The sequence below is a fragment of the Natator depressus genome, chromosome 4 (genome assembly GCF_965152275.1).
Source record: "Natator depressus isolate rNatDep1 chromosome 4, rNatDep2.hap1, whole genome shotgun sequence".
In the NCBI taxonomy this organism is placed as follows: Eukaryota; Metazoa; Chordata; order Testudines; family Cheloniidae; genus Natator; species Natator depressus.
Genome location: NC_134237.1, coordinates 63,289,583 through 63,302,202, shown reverse-complemented (window position 1 = coordinate 63,302,202; position 12,620 = coordinate 63,289,583). Strand labels below are relative to the sequence as shown.

The 12,620-nt window shown below is 39.2% G+C and overlaps 1 protein-coding gene across 9 annotated transcripts in view; it reads right to left on the bottom strand.

Moving 5' to 3' along the window:
- Positions 1-12,620, bottom strand: part of RAPGEF2 (Rap guanine nucleotide exchange factor 2) — a 286,669-nt gene that overhangs the window by 147,446 nt on the left and 126,603 nt on the right. For all 9 annotated transcript variants that reach the window (XM_074951065.1, XM_074951067.1, XM_074951066.1 and 6 more), the window contains one exon: positions 8,514-8,597. In XM_074951065.1, coding sequence (XP_074807166.1) covers positions 8,514-8,597 — 84 coding nt within the window. The remainder of the gene's footprint in view (positions 1-8,513; positions 8,598-12,620) is intronic.

The window sequence follows — 12,620 nt, the reverse complement described above, 5'->3', positions numbered from 1 at the left end:
CTGTGTTTATACAGCATGAGTAATCTCTGCCCCAAGGAGATTACAGTCAGTTTTACAGACAATGAAGTTTAGCCAATACACCAGATGACTAAATAAAGGTAAATCGCTAAACAGTGACAATGCACCTTCTTAAACATCTCTTTATTGGATTATTGTTAAGAGCTTCCTGGGAAGAAGTGTGTTTCATAAAAGAAGTGAAATGGAGCAGAATTTCAAGGGGCAAAACAGAGGTAGTCTTATTCCAAGCATAAGAGGCAGTTTCTAACTTACTGCTTGATATTCATTTTATTTTTAAAGGAGAATGGAGAGGGTGGTGGGGCTTTGTTTTCAGGATCCCTACTGTCTTTCCCTAGCCACCCCAAAAGCACAACATGAGGATTAATCTCCCACAACGTGAGGGTCAGAAGTGGCTTTTGGTTGCTAGCTGATGTTGCATCTCCAGACAGAAGTCAATAATAGGTTGACACAGAAAACACTCTTCTGCAGTGGTGTGAAGGTACAACTTACTATGACCTTGTTAGACACTATAGTTGGACCATCTATATGGCACAGCTCTCCCATTCCCTCATTTAGTCAACATCTTCCCTCCATGTGTGGATTTCCCTTCTACCTACCTTTTTCTTCTGTATACCTTCCCTTCTGTTTCTCTCCCTTCCCAAAGCAATGTCCAGATGCTGGGTTTTTTTTGTTTGTTTGTTTGTTTTTTTTACACAGAGTTCACTTTGTTGTTCCTTTCGGGGAAATGCTGACTAGTAGCATGTCAGTTTCACTCTGATTCTGATCTTATCAGGGACCCCAGGAAAGTACAATATGTACGATAAGTAATACAGCTGAAGTCCTCCCTTCAGTACTGAGCAAGTAATCTCTCAATGCTGGTTGCTGCAAGTAAACTTTAATTTTTACAATCCCAAACTAAAATTTAAAATCCCTATATTTAAATCTAACCTATACTTTACCAACGTCTTTGGTAATTCATTTCAATTGTTAAACCTCGTACTTAAAAAAAGAAAATGAAAGAAAAAGCTATCCCACTTTGTCATTTCTCTAAATTGAACATATTTAAGTGTCTTAATATTTCATGATACATTTTTATTCAAATATAGCACCAATGTTTTTTATTTTACAAAAGCAACAATGACAAAAGTGTGTGACTTGCTGTGATTGAAGAGTTATCCATATAATCTATGAAGTGCTTGAAAATAATAAAAGTGAGTGTCCTGGACAGAGTTATACAATATTTCTGAAACTGATAGAGGTTATTCAGAATAATTTTCCTCACCTTAAATAGTGATATTTCCTCTGCCAATAAAGCTGTGCTATTAGCATTCTAATTTTAGGTTCCCTTCAAAAACATCTTCAGAACAACTGTCGACAACGATTCTAGGTAAGAATCTAGATATCTCTAGCAAAGATAAGAGATCCATCCACTACTTCAAATGTTTTTATTTGAAAATTATAAATGGGATAGATAAGGAGTGACTTTTTAAATTAGAATACATCCAAGGCTTTTGTGGCCCAAACTCCTACAGATTTGGTGTATACTTCTGACCAAACTATTTAACAGCAAAGTCAGCTTACTAAAATATTTGTTTAGTTTGGTTGTTGCTTCATTGGAAATTCCAATTTGTGTCTGATTCATTTGGCCCAAAATCTTAGCCCTGTGCAACCAGAAGCAATTTGAAAGGGTCAAATATTAGAAAATTCACCTTCTGCAATTGTTGATCATCTATCTGGTGTGCATTTCTTACCAGCCAAATACAGACAATGTTCATAGTTTTATTTTGTTTTTAATATTTTTTCACTCCATCAACTATTATTGGGGGAAAGAGGCAGAGCGGGGCCTCATGGCGGAGTGCAGGTAGGGCCATGGTCCAGGTGCCGGTAGCTCTCCCACTTCTCAGGAGCTTCCAGCAGCAGCACTCCAAAGGCAGCAGTGGACCTCCAAAGGGAGGTGCACTGCATCTGGCATTTCTTGCCCCGTTTGGGGAGAATTAGCCTCCCCAAGCCTTTTACCTACCGCCCATGTGTGGAATGTGTTCTGATTGAGGTTGTCTATCATGGAGTTTGTAAGATAAATCTATATACTCTGAGATTCATTTAGAGAGGTGTTGTTTTGACATGGCAGTGCCTCTGGATCTTTCGTGGTGGAGAGGAATAATTGTGGTGATTTCTGGAAGAGTGTAGAGTCCTGTCCAAGTAAAAGGCTAATGCTCGCCTCACATGTAGGGTGTGGAGAGCTGCTTCCTGTTGGTTACTGTGAGACTTTGTAAAGAAGCACAAAAGGTGTATTGGTTGATTGAGATGAAAAGACATGGGGATCTTAGGTAAAAAATCTTGGGTGTGGGAGTACATGACTTTGTCTTTATAAAACAATGTGTATGGTGGATAGGCCATAAGAGACACAATTTTGCCAACCCGTCGAGCAGAGGTGATGGTGACAAGGAAGGACATTTTCATGGATAGGTGTACACAAGAGCAGGTTGCCATTAGTTCGAACGGGGGCCTAGTTAGAGAACGTAGGATTAGGCTGGGATCCCAAGCAGGGGTTCCGGGGATGGTCAGGGAATAGGGGGTGCAGGGGGGGTTGAATGGGGGCAGGGATCCCAGGCGGCCAGTCAGGAAGGAGAAGTCGGGTTGGATGGGGCAGTGGGGGACAGTCAGGGGCAGGGGCTCTTGGGGTGGTCAGGGGACAGGGAGGGGTAGATGGTGCAGGGGTCCCAGGGGGGCCATCAGGGGGTGAGAAGCAGGGGGATTGGATAGGGGGCGGGGGCTGGGCCATGCCTGGCTGTCTGGGGAGGCCCTCCATACAATTTTGGAAACCTGATGTGGCCTTCAAGCCAAAAAGTTTGCCCGCTCCCGGTATAGAAGATACCATCAGGGATGCTTAGTTTTGCAGTTCTCAAACTGTGGATTTGTGTCTCCACAGATAACATGCTTGTTAACAGCAAAAATGTTTAAAAAAAAATACAGATGTGAGAAATAACAGACCTCAACCCTATTGTCCCTCTGCAAATTTGTGTACACAGAGTCAATCCCTTACCTCTCTCTAAAAGTGCAAAGTCTCAAAAAGTTCAATGAATAGAAGATTGTTGGGGACAGAAGAGATCTGGACAAGGAGAAGAAGTCTGGAGATAAATGTGAGAAGGGAGGAACAGGCAGTAGAAACAAAAGTGAAACTGGTTGAACAGCATATTCCAGACGTCTTAAGGTCTTTCTTAGTGTAGCCTTCATTGATGTGAGATCTACCATACCATTCTCTCACTAGAAGGGAAAACCTATAATGGCAGCAGGCCGTAAAAGAGACCCAGTTTGTGAATATTTTAATGAAGTTCCTCTACCTGTGGGTAAGACAGGCATGCGGGCAAAATGCAAACAGTGCAATGAAGAAATGCAAAGCCTGGTTGCCCGAACAGCACAAGATTATGAGAAGTGTTCCTTCTCAGGAGGAAGCTGCATTGAAGATGATGAAAGGAACATGCAGGATCTTCAGGTTAGTAAACTTTTTTATTTCATACTTCTTTCTTAAGGACTGTCTGTCTGTCTTATTCTCAGTTCTCATGTTTGAGCAAAAAATACAGTTGTTACTCTATGGTACTATCATTTTAGATGCAGTTGTGATAAAAAATAAGTAGCTGAAATAGGCAGATCTTCCTTTTACAATTTCACCTTTAAAGTAGTACTGAGTGTCAGTGAATGCAATGCGTAATACCAAATGAGCAGTATGTCAATAATAATTAAACAACTGCATTGACTTATTTTGTTTAGAAGAATCCATCCTCAACATACAGGATTCTGAAGACTATCCACCTTCAAGATCACCATCATTTTCTATAGTTTCAGAGTTATCTGCCAATGACAATGTTTCAGTAACATCATGTATGTCACATAGCCACAGTATATCACCTGTAGCAAAAAGAAAAATAAAATCTCCGTCATCCAGAAACAACCATAGATAAGTTTGTGATAAGAACCAGCAAATTACAAAAAGAGGTAACTGATGAAAAAGTTGCCCAGTTTGTTTAAGCAACAAACTCTCCTTTCTGTATGATTGAGAACCTACACTTCATTAACATGGTTCAGCCGTTAAGACCAGGATACAGTCCACCCAACAGAGCAGATGTCACAGGCAAATTGCTGGATAAAGTGTATGAAAGAGAAATTGAGCAGTGTGCAAAAGGTCTAGAGGGTGAAATTGTTAACCTGAGTCTTGATGGGTGGACCAATTGTCCACAATGATCCTGTTGTATGTGCTTGTCTGACAACAGAAGAAGGGAATGTGTTCCTTACAGAAACAATTGATACATCAGGAAATGCACACACAGCAGAATACTTACAAGTGGGAGCAGTAAAAGCTATAACAAACGGTGAAAAAAAATTCAAATGTCTAGTACACAGCTTGGTCAAGGACAATGCTGCAGATGTATCCAAGATGAGAAGAAATTTAGAAGAGAGTCCCAGGCTAACATCATATGGTTACAGTGCTCATTTGATGCACCTCCTAGCCAAAGACTTCAGTGTTCCAGAAATAAAGGCTAATGTTGTTGAAATTGCAAAATACTGTCCTAACAACTGCTTTGCAGCAGCTGCTCTGAAAAAAGTGGGAGGAGCCAAGCTAACTCTCCCACAAGATGTGCGATGGAACTTAGTAGTGTACTGTTTTGAGCATTATATCAAGAACCGGTCTAATCTGATGACAGTTTGTGAACAAAATCATGAAAAAATAGATGGCACTGCCACAGCCAAAGTTCTCAGTATTGGGCTTAAGAGAAATGTTGAACACATGCTGAGTACCCTGAAGCCTATTTCTGTAGCCTTGAACAAAATGCAGGGAAATAGCTGTTTTACTGCTGACGCTGTTGAAATTTGGAAGGAACTGAGTGAGATCTTAAAAAGAGAAATATGCAATGACAGAGTTAAATTACAAGCATTAAAAAAAACAAATGGGACAAGCACTATATCTCCAGCTCATTTTCTTGCAAATATTCTCAATACTCAGTACCAGGGTCAAACCTTAACTGCTGAAGAGGAGGAGTTGGCTATGACATGGACATCCAGCAATCATCCCTCCACAATGCCAACTATAATAAACTTTAGAGCTAAGGGTGAACCATTCAAGAAATATATGTTTGCTGATGACTTTTTAAAGAAAGTCACACCAGTGAACTGGTGGAAGGCACTTAAGCACTTGGATTCAGAGACTGTTAAAGTGATAATCTCACTTTTAACAGCCGTAGCTTCTTCTGCCAGTATAGAAAGAATATTTTTTTCCTTTGGACTAATTCATTCCAAATTGAGAAATCGTTCGGGACCCGAAAAGGCAGGAAAGCTTGTTTTTCTTTTCCAGATTATGAATAAACAGGAAAATGAAGGGGAAGATAACTGAGTTAGCAGCAGAAGCCAATATTTTAAGTTTCTCATGTTGACCTGGCTGACACAGTGGATTTAATTTTTATTGTTTTTTTTTTAAATATTTCATTTAACTAGTTTAGTTAAAAACAATTTTACTGAAAACAAACCTGATTTAAAAAACCTTAAATGTTTAGCTAAATTCAAGAATTCATATGCTTGTTTTGTTAAAATATTATATGTTTGCTGTTGAAGAAAAAAATCCAGAATACATAACGTTGTTGTTTTAGTTAAATAAAACAATTTACATGTCTGTCTGGTGATGTTTTCCTCCTAATCCATGATGGAAAGAATATCCTCCAAATATTAACGATTAACCTATTGAATTAGAGATAGTTCACCTCCCAATGACTACATAAATATCTGCTTCAATTATCTTTGGTAAATGAAATAACCAAACAATCATTCATTTTCTGATATAGCTGTAAAACTAATCTGAAAAGTTTTCAAAATAAATCACTTTAAAAATGTACAGTGTGTACCTTCTAAAAATGAAACCTACATCTATCTCTGAGTTGTGAAGAATATATAGTAAGGTTATAACAACCAACAAGAATGCACTTTTATATAGAAATCCATGATTAAATCGAGTCTTCCTGACTAGTGATTTAAATCAATTTAATTTAAATCAAATCCACCTGGATTTGAAATGAATGCAATTAATTTAGTTAAGAGTGGCTCAAAGTACAGTTGGTTTGGGTGCTGATAACCAAGTTTACTGCAGTTAAAACCTTTCCCATAGCTATTTAAAGTGAGGAAAAGGAAGAGGAGGAGCAGGGAAACCATTGTATGTAACCAAACACTGCCAAGCCATCACCTGAAACAAAGATTTGGTTGATGAAAATGTAGAGTAACAGGTTTCAGTGGTGACCCACCACGCCAGAAACTAACCTCTGAGCATTTAAGATTAAGGAGTCTTTAGGAAGGGGAAACAAATCTGAAACCACAAAAATATGTTTAAGTAACTTGAAGAATCTGCCAAACCCATAAAACCAAGTTAGAGGATGAAAGTCTGACCTTAGCTCACCTGGCAACAATTTAGGAAATTTGCAAGGTCCTTATATCGATACTGTGCCAGCATGTGCTGCAGTATCAAATTGAAATACAGCAAGGTAACCCAGATTGTCAGTCTACATTTCCAGCATTCAGTGAAGGGTCTTTGCATTTAAGAGCTGCTATTAATTTTAAATAAATTGCTCTTTCGGGGGGTAAGAGAAATAGTAATAACTTTAGGATACACTAAATTACTCCCAAATTATGTGTTTACCTGATAGGTTCTTGAAGGAGCTGTTATCCACTTCTCTGGATGCAAGGTCGATGATAACTAGACAGACACACACTTTTTGCCAAATTTTGAGCCCAATTCCCTTTGAGATTTGTGTCCTAATGGGAACTTGCAGAACCCTACCATTTTGTATTTGCAGTCAGAGAGCAACAGCAAGAACACACACTGTTTGTTAAGGAGGGAACGCCTCCCCATTGCAGAGAAAATAAACACTTAAAATCACTCCCTCCTGCCTGATAACTTGTCCTGCTTTGGGTTTCACGACACCATTCTCTCTTTGCTCTATCTCTGGCTGTTCCTTCAGTCTCTTCCAGAAGCTCCTTACCATTTCTGCTACACTTATTGTGGGTTATTACAGGGCTCTGTCCTAGCCCACTCCTCTTCTCTCTCTCTGGATGATCTAATCATTCATGTTGCTTTAATTATGATCTCTACACTGATGACTCTTAAATCTTCTTCTCCTAACCAATGGCCATCTAGCCAATCTCATATCTCCTTGTTAGTCTCTCACTGTTAACTGAAAGTGAATTCATTTTTCTTCCATTCTCTATCACTGTTCACAACTACCCTCTATCAGGCACATAACCTGGGTATCATCTTTGACTCCTCCCTCTCCCTTGTCAGAGTCAGCCCATTTCCAAATCTTGCTGTTTCTTCATACACGAGTTATGAAAGTCCTGACTTTCTCTTTTTTCCTTACACCTAAGACTCTTGTTGAAGCTTCATCTACCACCTTGATTACTCTTTCTCCTTTCTGTGCACTCTGACACCAACAAAACATCCTCTACCTATCATCATCTTGCCTGTCATTTTGGACTGTTCTTCTTATCCCAACCACATCAAGTGTAAGTTTAACCTTGCCTTTCAGGACCTGTTACACCACCTGTTACACCACCCCTTGCGACTTATAGAACTTTGCTGCCCGCCCCCAGGGATGCCAACTTTTGCAGTCCATCTATATATTTTCTTCCACACCATACCTTAGGCTTTGAATACCCTTCGAGAGCTGGGTGAAAGCCGCATAACATTCAAACCTCTCCTGACAAACCAAATCTATGACAATTACAAGAAATTAGTCAAGTAATATTAGTAAGATAGAAGGGCAACGGAGAGAGTTTATATTTCTAATGCAAAACAAACTGCATTACTAAAAACGTCATATCATCAAAACATGTTAATCAAAACCGTAACCACTACATTTTTGCTGTACCCATTCTCCTATTTTTGACTCTCAGGCCATAAACTCTTAGTGATAGGGACTGTGATTTTCCTTCTGTTTGGCACAGTGCATAGTTGACTACGATGCTACCAGAAATAATAAATACAGATTTCAGCGATGTATCATTGACTCAAAATGTTTCTAAGTCTGTTACTTAAATAGACAAAAAATGTTTAATAAGTGTAAATTCAATCTAAAACAATGTTACACATCTTTTCTATGCCACTTTTCTTGTTAGACTGTAAGCTCTTCAAGGCAAGGACTGCATCTTTGTATCTGTTCAACATATGCCTAGAACAATAGGTCTCCCAATTCCAGTTGTGTCCTTTGAGTACACCACTACAAAACATATTTTTTCTGTATTCCAACTTGTTTATTTTTGTGCATTTAACAACACCTTGATGTCTAGTCAATATCTCCCTCTGTGTGGGTCTTTCACTCAAACAGAAGAGAGATATTTAGAAAAATGAGAAAATAGGATTGTAAAACTGCAAAAAATGACAAGAAATACTAAAGGTATAACCTGAGTACTTTTTAAAAAACTGACTAGAATTCCATTTCATGGTGTTCCTTTAAAATATACAGATATTTAAATAGATATACCTGCTCCTTGGAAGAAACATAGACTCTTTGATGAACACTGAACCAGACAGCAGGATATACCAACAGGTGCCAATATCATCAGGGCTGGAATAAAGAAGAGAAAATGATGAGAAAAATAATTTAGATACTCGGTAGACATTGAAAAAATATGTTAGGAAGAGCATCACAAAACCATGAGCCAAAAATGCATAACAAACTATGAAGGAAAGCTAGTGTTTAGAATTGTTTAAGGAATTTTGATGCAAATGATTAATTTCCCCGTAAAAACACATACATCACCAGAACACCTTGAATTACTTAATAGATTTTTAAAATTACAATAGTTGGTAGCAGTAGCCCACAGCACACAATCACAGCAGCCCAATAAAATAAAACTGCACCTGATTATAAAAGATCAAAAACAAAGTCAAGCCTAGTTATATTGGTTTGTATTCTGCAGAATCTCTTACCCTTTGATGGAGGACAGAGCCCCTAGCCTTCAACATGAGCTCCTTCCCCATTTCTGGATGGTCCCTTCTTCCCATCCCCTCTTCCAAAAAAAATATTTACTCACTTCATGGCTCTGTCTTGCCAACCACAGTGCAGACAGAGGGCTCACATTCCAAAAGCACCTCCACTCATTTGTCAGCCCGCCCACACCAAACAATTCTGGGCTGCCTGTGTGTCTGGTGCTACTTTGTGCTGCTGTTCCATGCTTCTTCCTAGCATAAGAGAGGGTGCTGCCGCAGGGAAAAGCAGCTTTTTTTGGGGGGGGGGGGGTCGGGGGGAGATCAGGACAAGTGATAGTGATTAGTTACGAGCAGGAAAGGAGGAACAAGTTGCAATTTGCTTCTCTCAGTGATCCTGACCCCGCTTATATCTCAGCTGGCCTTCCCGCCTGTACCACCCCTTCATTGCCCTCAGAACCTCCAAGAAACATGTCTGTAGGTGACACCTAAATGGGGGATTAAACTAGTTTCTAAAGATTTACAGGGAATAACCACATTAGAACAGCAAGTAGTTTGTGCCATCTTAATTGGTGTAGGCTAGGCTGTGACCATTCATTCTTTGCTTCTTCAGTTTTCACCACTCCTACAGCTTGTTGCCCAGATGCTTGAATCCAGTCAATAAATGTACATAACATTTTCATCAAAAATCAAAATTACTGAGGTTCACTCTTAAGGATGTAGAATTAATCATTCTATAGCACTTCCTACTTAATTCTTTAAATTACAAGCTTCAAGTTTTTAGCAACAATTAGCTTGTTCAACCTTCAAGCAAGCCTAGCCCACGTATCTTTTAACAAAAGGTGACAGCATAGTTATTAAAATACAATATTTAAGCTAAGTAAGCTATTTAAGCTAGCTGCACATTTCTCATTTTAAAAAGCAAAGCTGAAAGTACATACATAACTATGTCCTCAAAAAAGATAACTGAGATACCACAGTGATAAGCGCTGTAGAAATGCATGTAGTAATTTTTAAAGAGACAGGATGATGTGAGACAGAAAAAAAGCAACAATCAGAAAAATGGCTAGAAATTACTAGAAAAGCATATAAACGACAGAGTATTAACATTCATAGTTAGGAAGTTAATTCTCTTTCAGTTCTTCCCTGAACATATAGCCATGATAGAAATAAGTCACTCTTGCAGACTTAATAATGAAACTGTTTGCCATGAAGAGACAGCAGATACCTGGATGATAAACAAATAGATCACAATCTCATTTCCCTCAATGACCAAGTACAGAACAATTGACTGAGATGGCCATGTGGCCAAAAATAGTTCTTTCTTATTCTCACCAAATGGGCAACACTATTGTGATATGGGAAACTACACGCTACAAGAACTTATCCTGGAAGACAAATTCCAATGGGGGCAAGTTAGAGCATCATCACAGGACATAAGAACAGAAAATAAGATGTGTGTCAATGGCAACATGTCGTGCTTACTGTTCCTTGCATACCAGGAACAAACTGGTGTTTTCTTCCCAGGCATGTTGTCAAGGATATCTATTCTCTTTTTTTACTGATACTAATAGGCACTGAGAAATGGTGACAACAAAAGTTTAAATAAAACTGAAAACAAATTAGGAAAAATAAAGAAAGCTTCAATCTAACTGAAAAGCTGAGTTAGAGTCAGACTGTAGAGGATATAGAAACATGAGCATGAACTGAGGGAAAGAAACATGAGCATGAACTGAGAGAAGCTGGCACGTTGCAGTAGAGGAAGTTTGCAAGTACACAAATTGATCTGTGAAGGCAGACAGCAAAATATGAAAATAGGACTTGGAATTACTGTTCTAAGATTAATTTCAGAGTAGCAGCCGTGTTAATCTGTATTCGCAAAAAGAAAAGGAGTACTTGTGGCACCTCAGAAATTAAGAAATTTATTTGAGCATAAGCTTTCGTGAGCTACAGCTCACTTCATCGGATGCATTCAGTGGTATTTTCCACTGAATGCATCCGATGAAGTGAGCTGTAGCTCACGAAAGCTTATGCTCAAATAAATTTCTTAATCTCTAAGGTGCCACAAGCACTCCTTTTCTTTTTGTTTTAAGATTAAGAACTTCTCAAAAATGGAAGCAGTCGAAGGAAGAATTCACGTTGCACATTGAAATCACAATTTCTGAAAAGGAAAAGCTGAAAGTCAAACTTAATTATTTGATTGTAAATCAGGATAGGGATACTTCAAATATCTTGGGCCCTGAACTGCCCAGAAGCAACACAAATTAAAATCTCTGTATATGTCTTCACTGCAGAGTACTAACAAGCTCTCTTATGGTGATCTCCAGGTAGAAGAAAAACTATCTTTACAGTTACCAGTATGCACAAGGTTGGGCTGTTTTTCATCTTGTACCAGCCTAAGGCTGTAAGTATGCACAATCCAAGGGGTATTTTGATACACACACACACACACATACATATTTGAATTTTAAGGCAAGTCTTTCATGTCACTCTTTCTGTGACCACCAACCTCACTTCCTATAATAAATGTTACGTAGCCAATGAGTAAAGAACCTGTTATTAGTGACTTGTGCAATCTGCACCCTAAACTTATCTAAAGCTGGAATACACTGGACTTGATTCTATTTCACAGCTATATTTTTGGTACTGCTCAAGATTATCTTCTTTGTGATGGTTTGTGGCATCAATTAAGAATATTGAATTATCACGCAAAAGAAAGCCATAAAGGAACTGATGCATAAATAGATCAAAGTTTCAGGAACAATCACTCGGAGACATGGCAAATTTTGACATATAATCAACATTTGGACATCTGATTTTCACTCTGCTTCCTCTCCTCCCCACCCATTTCCCCTACACCCATCACTCCTTCTTCCAACATTGCCTCTATGAGGTTTAACAGAATCTAAACTGATTTTTTCTTTAATTACAATTGCTGATTTTGGATGTGGGTGAGACATTATGGCAGAAGTAAGTGGCAGGTAGGGATGCTGGGTAAGGAAGCTGCTGGTAAGAGTTATGGAGGGAATTTCTTGGCTGTTAGGTGGGATAGGATTGCCAGTGGGGTGTCTCCACTTCACCCCAAACCCCCACCAGCATAGTACTGTGTTCCTAGTAGCCCTGGTTCAAGAGACTATAGAGCCAGCTTTACAGCCTTTTGAAATGGTGCTTCCCTTGGACGATAGCACTGTGTACGTGAGAAGCTGCACTTGAATTGTGTTGGAGAAGTGATGGAGTCTGGACAGCCAGAAAGCAGCAGAAGGGGGGAAGGGCAGGGAAAGGAGCAGAGCATCTCCATCCCTCCTTTACTCTCGCTCCCTGCTTGGTTTTAACATGAATCATTTCTCAATGTGTGGGGTGCAAACAAGTGGACAGCCTTCTCATTACCCACTTCTGGAGTCACGTTCCAGAGTTTGGAAGTTCTGCTCTCTAGACAATGTATACTCTAGGAACTCTGCAATCACAGTCCCCCTTCTCCCCACTCCACACTTGCCCTCCTACCCGCCACTCCACACATGCCTTAGGAAATCCACATCCACAAATTGTGGGCTTCCTAGAATAATAATTTAACAAAAACAACTTAGGAATTATGCATGGTGCAACAGCTCCTCTGAATTTCTTATGGCACGCATGGCAGTTATGCATGATGCAAGAACCTCAC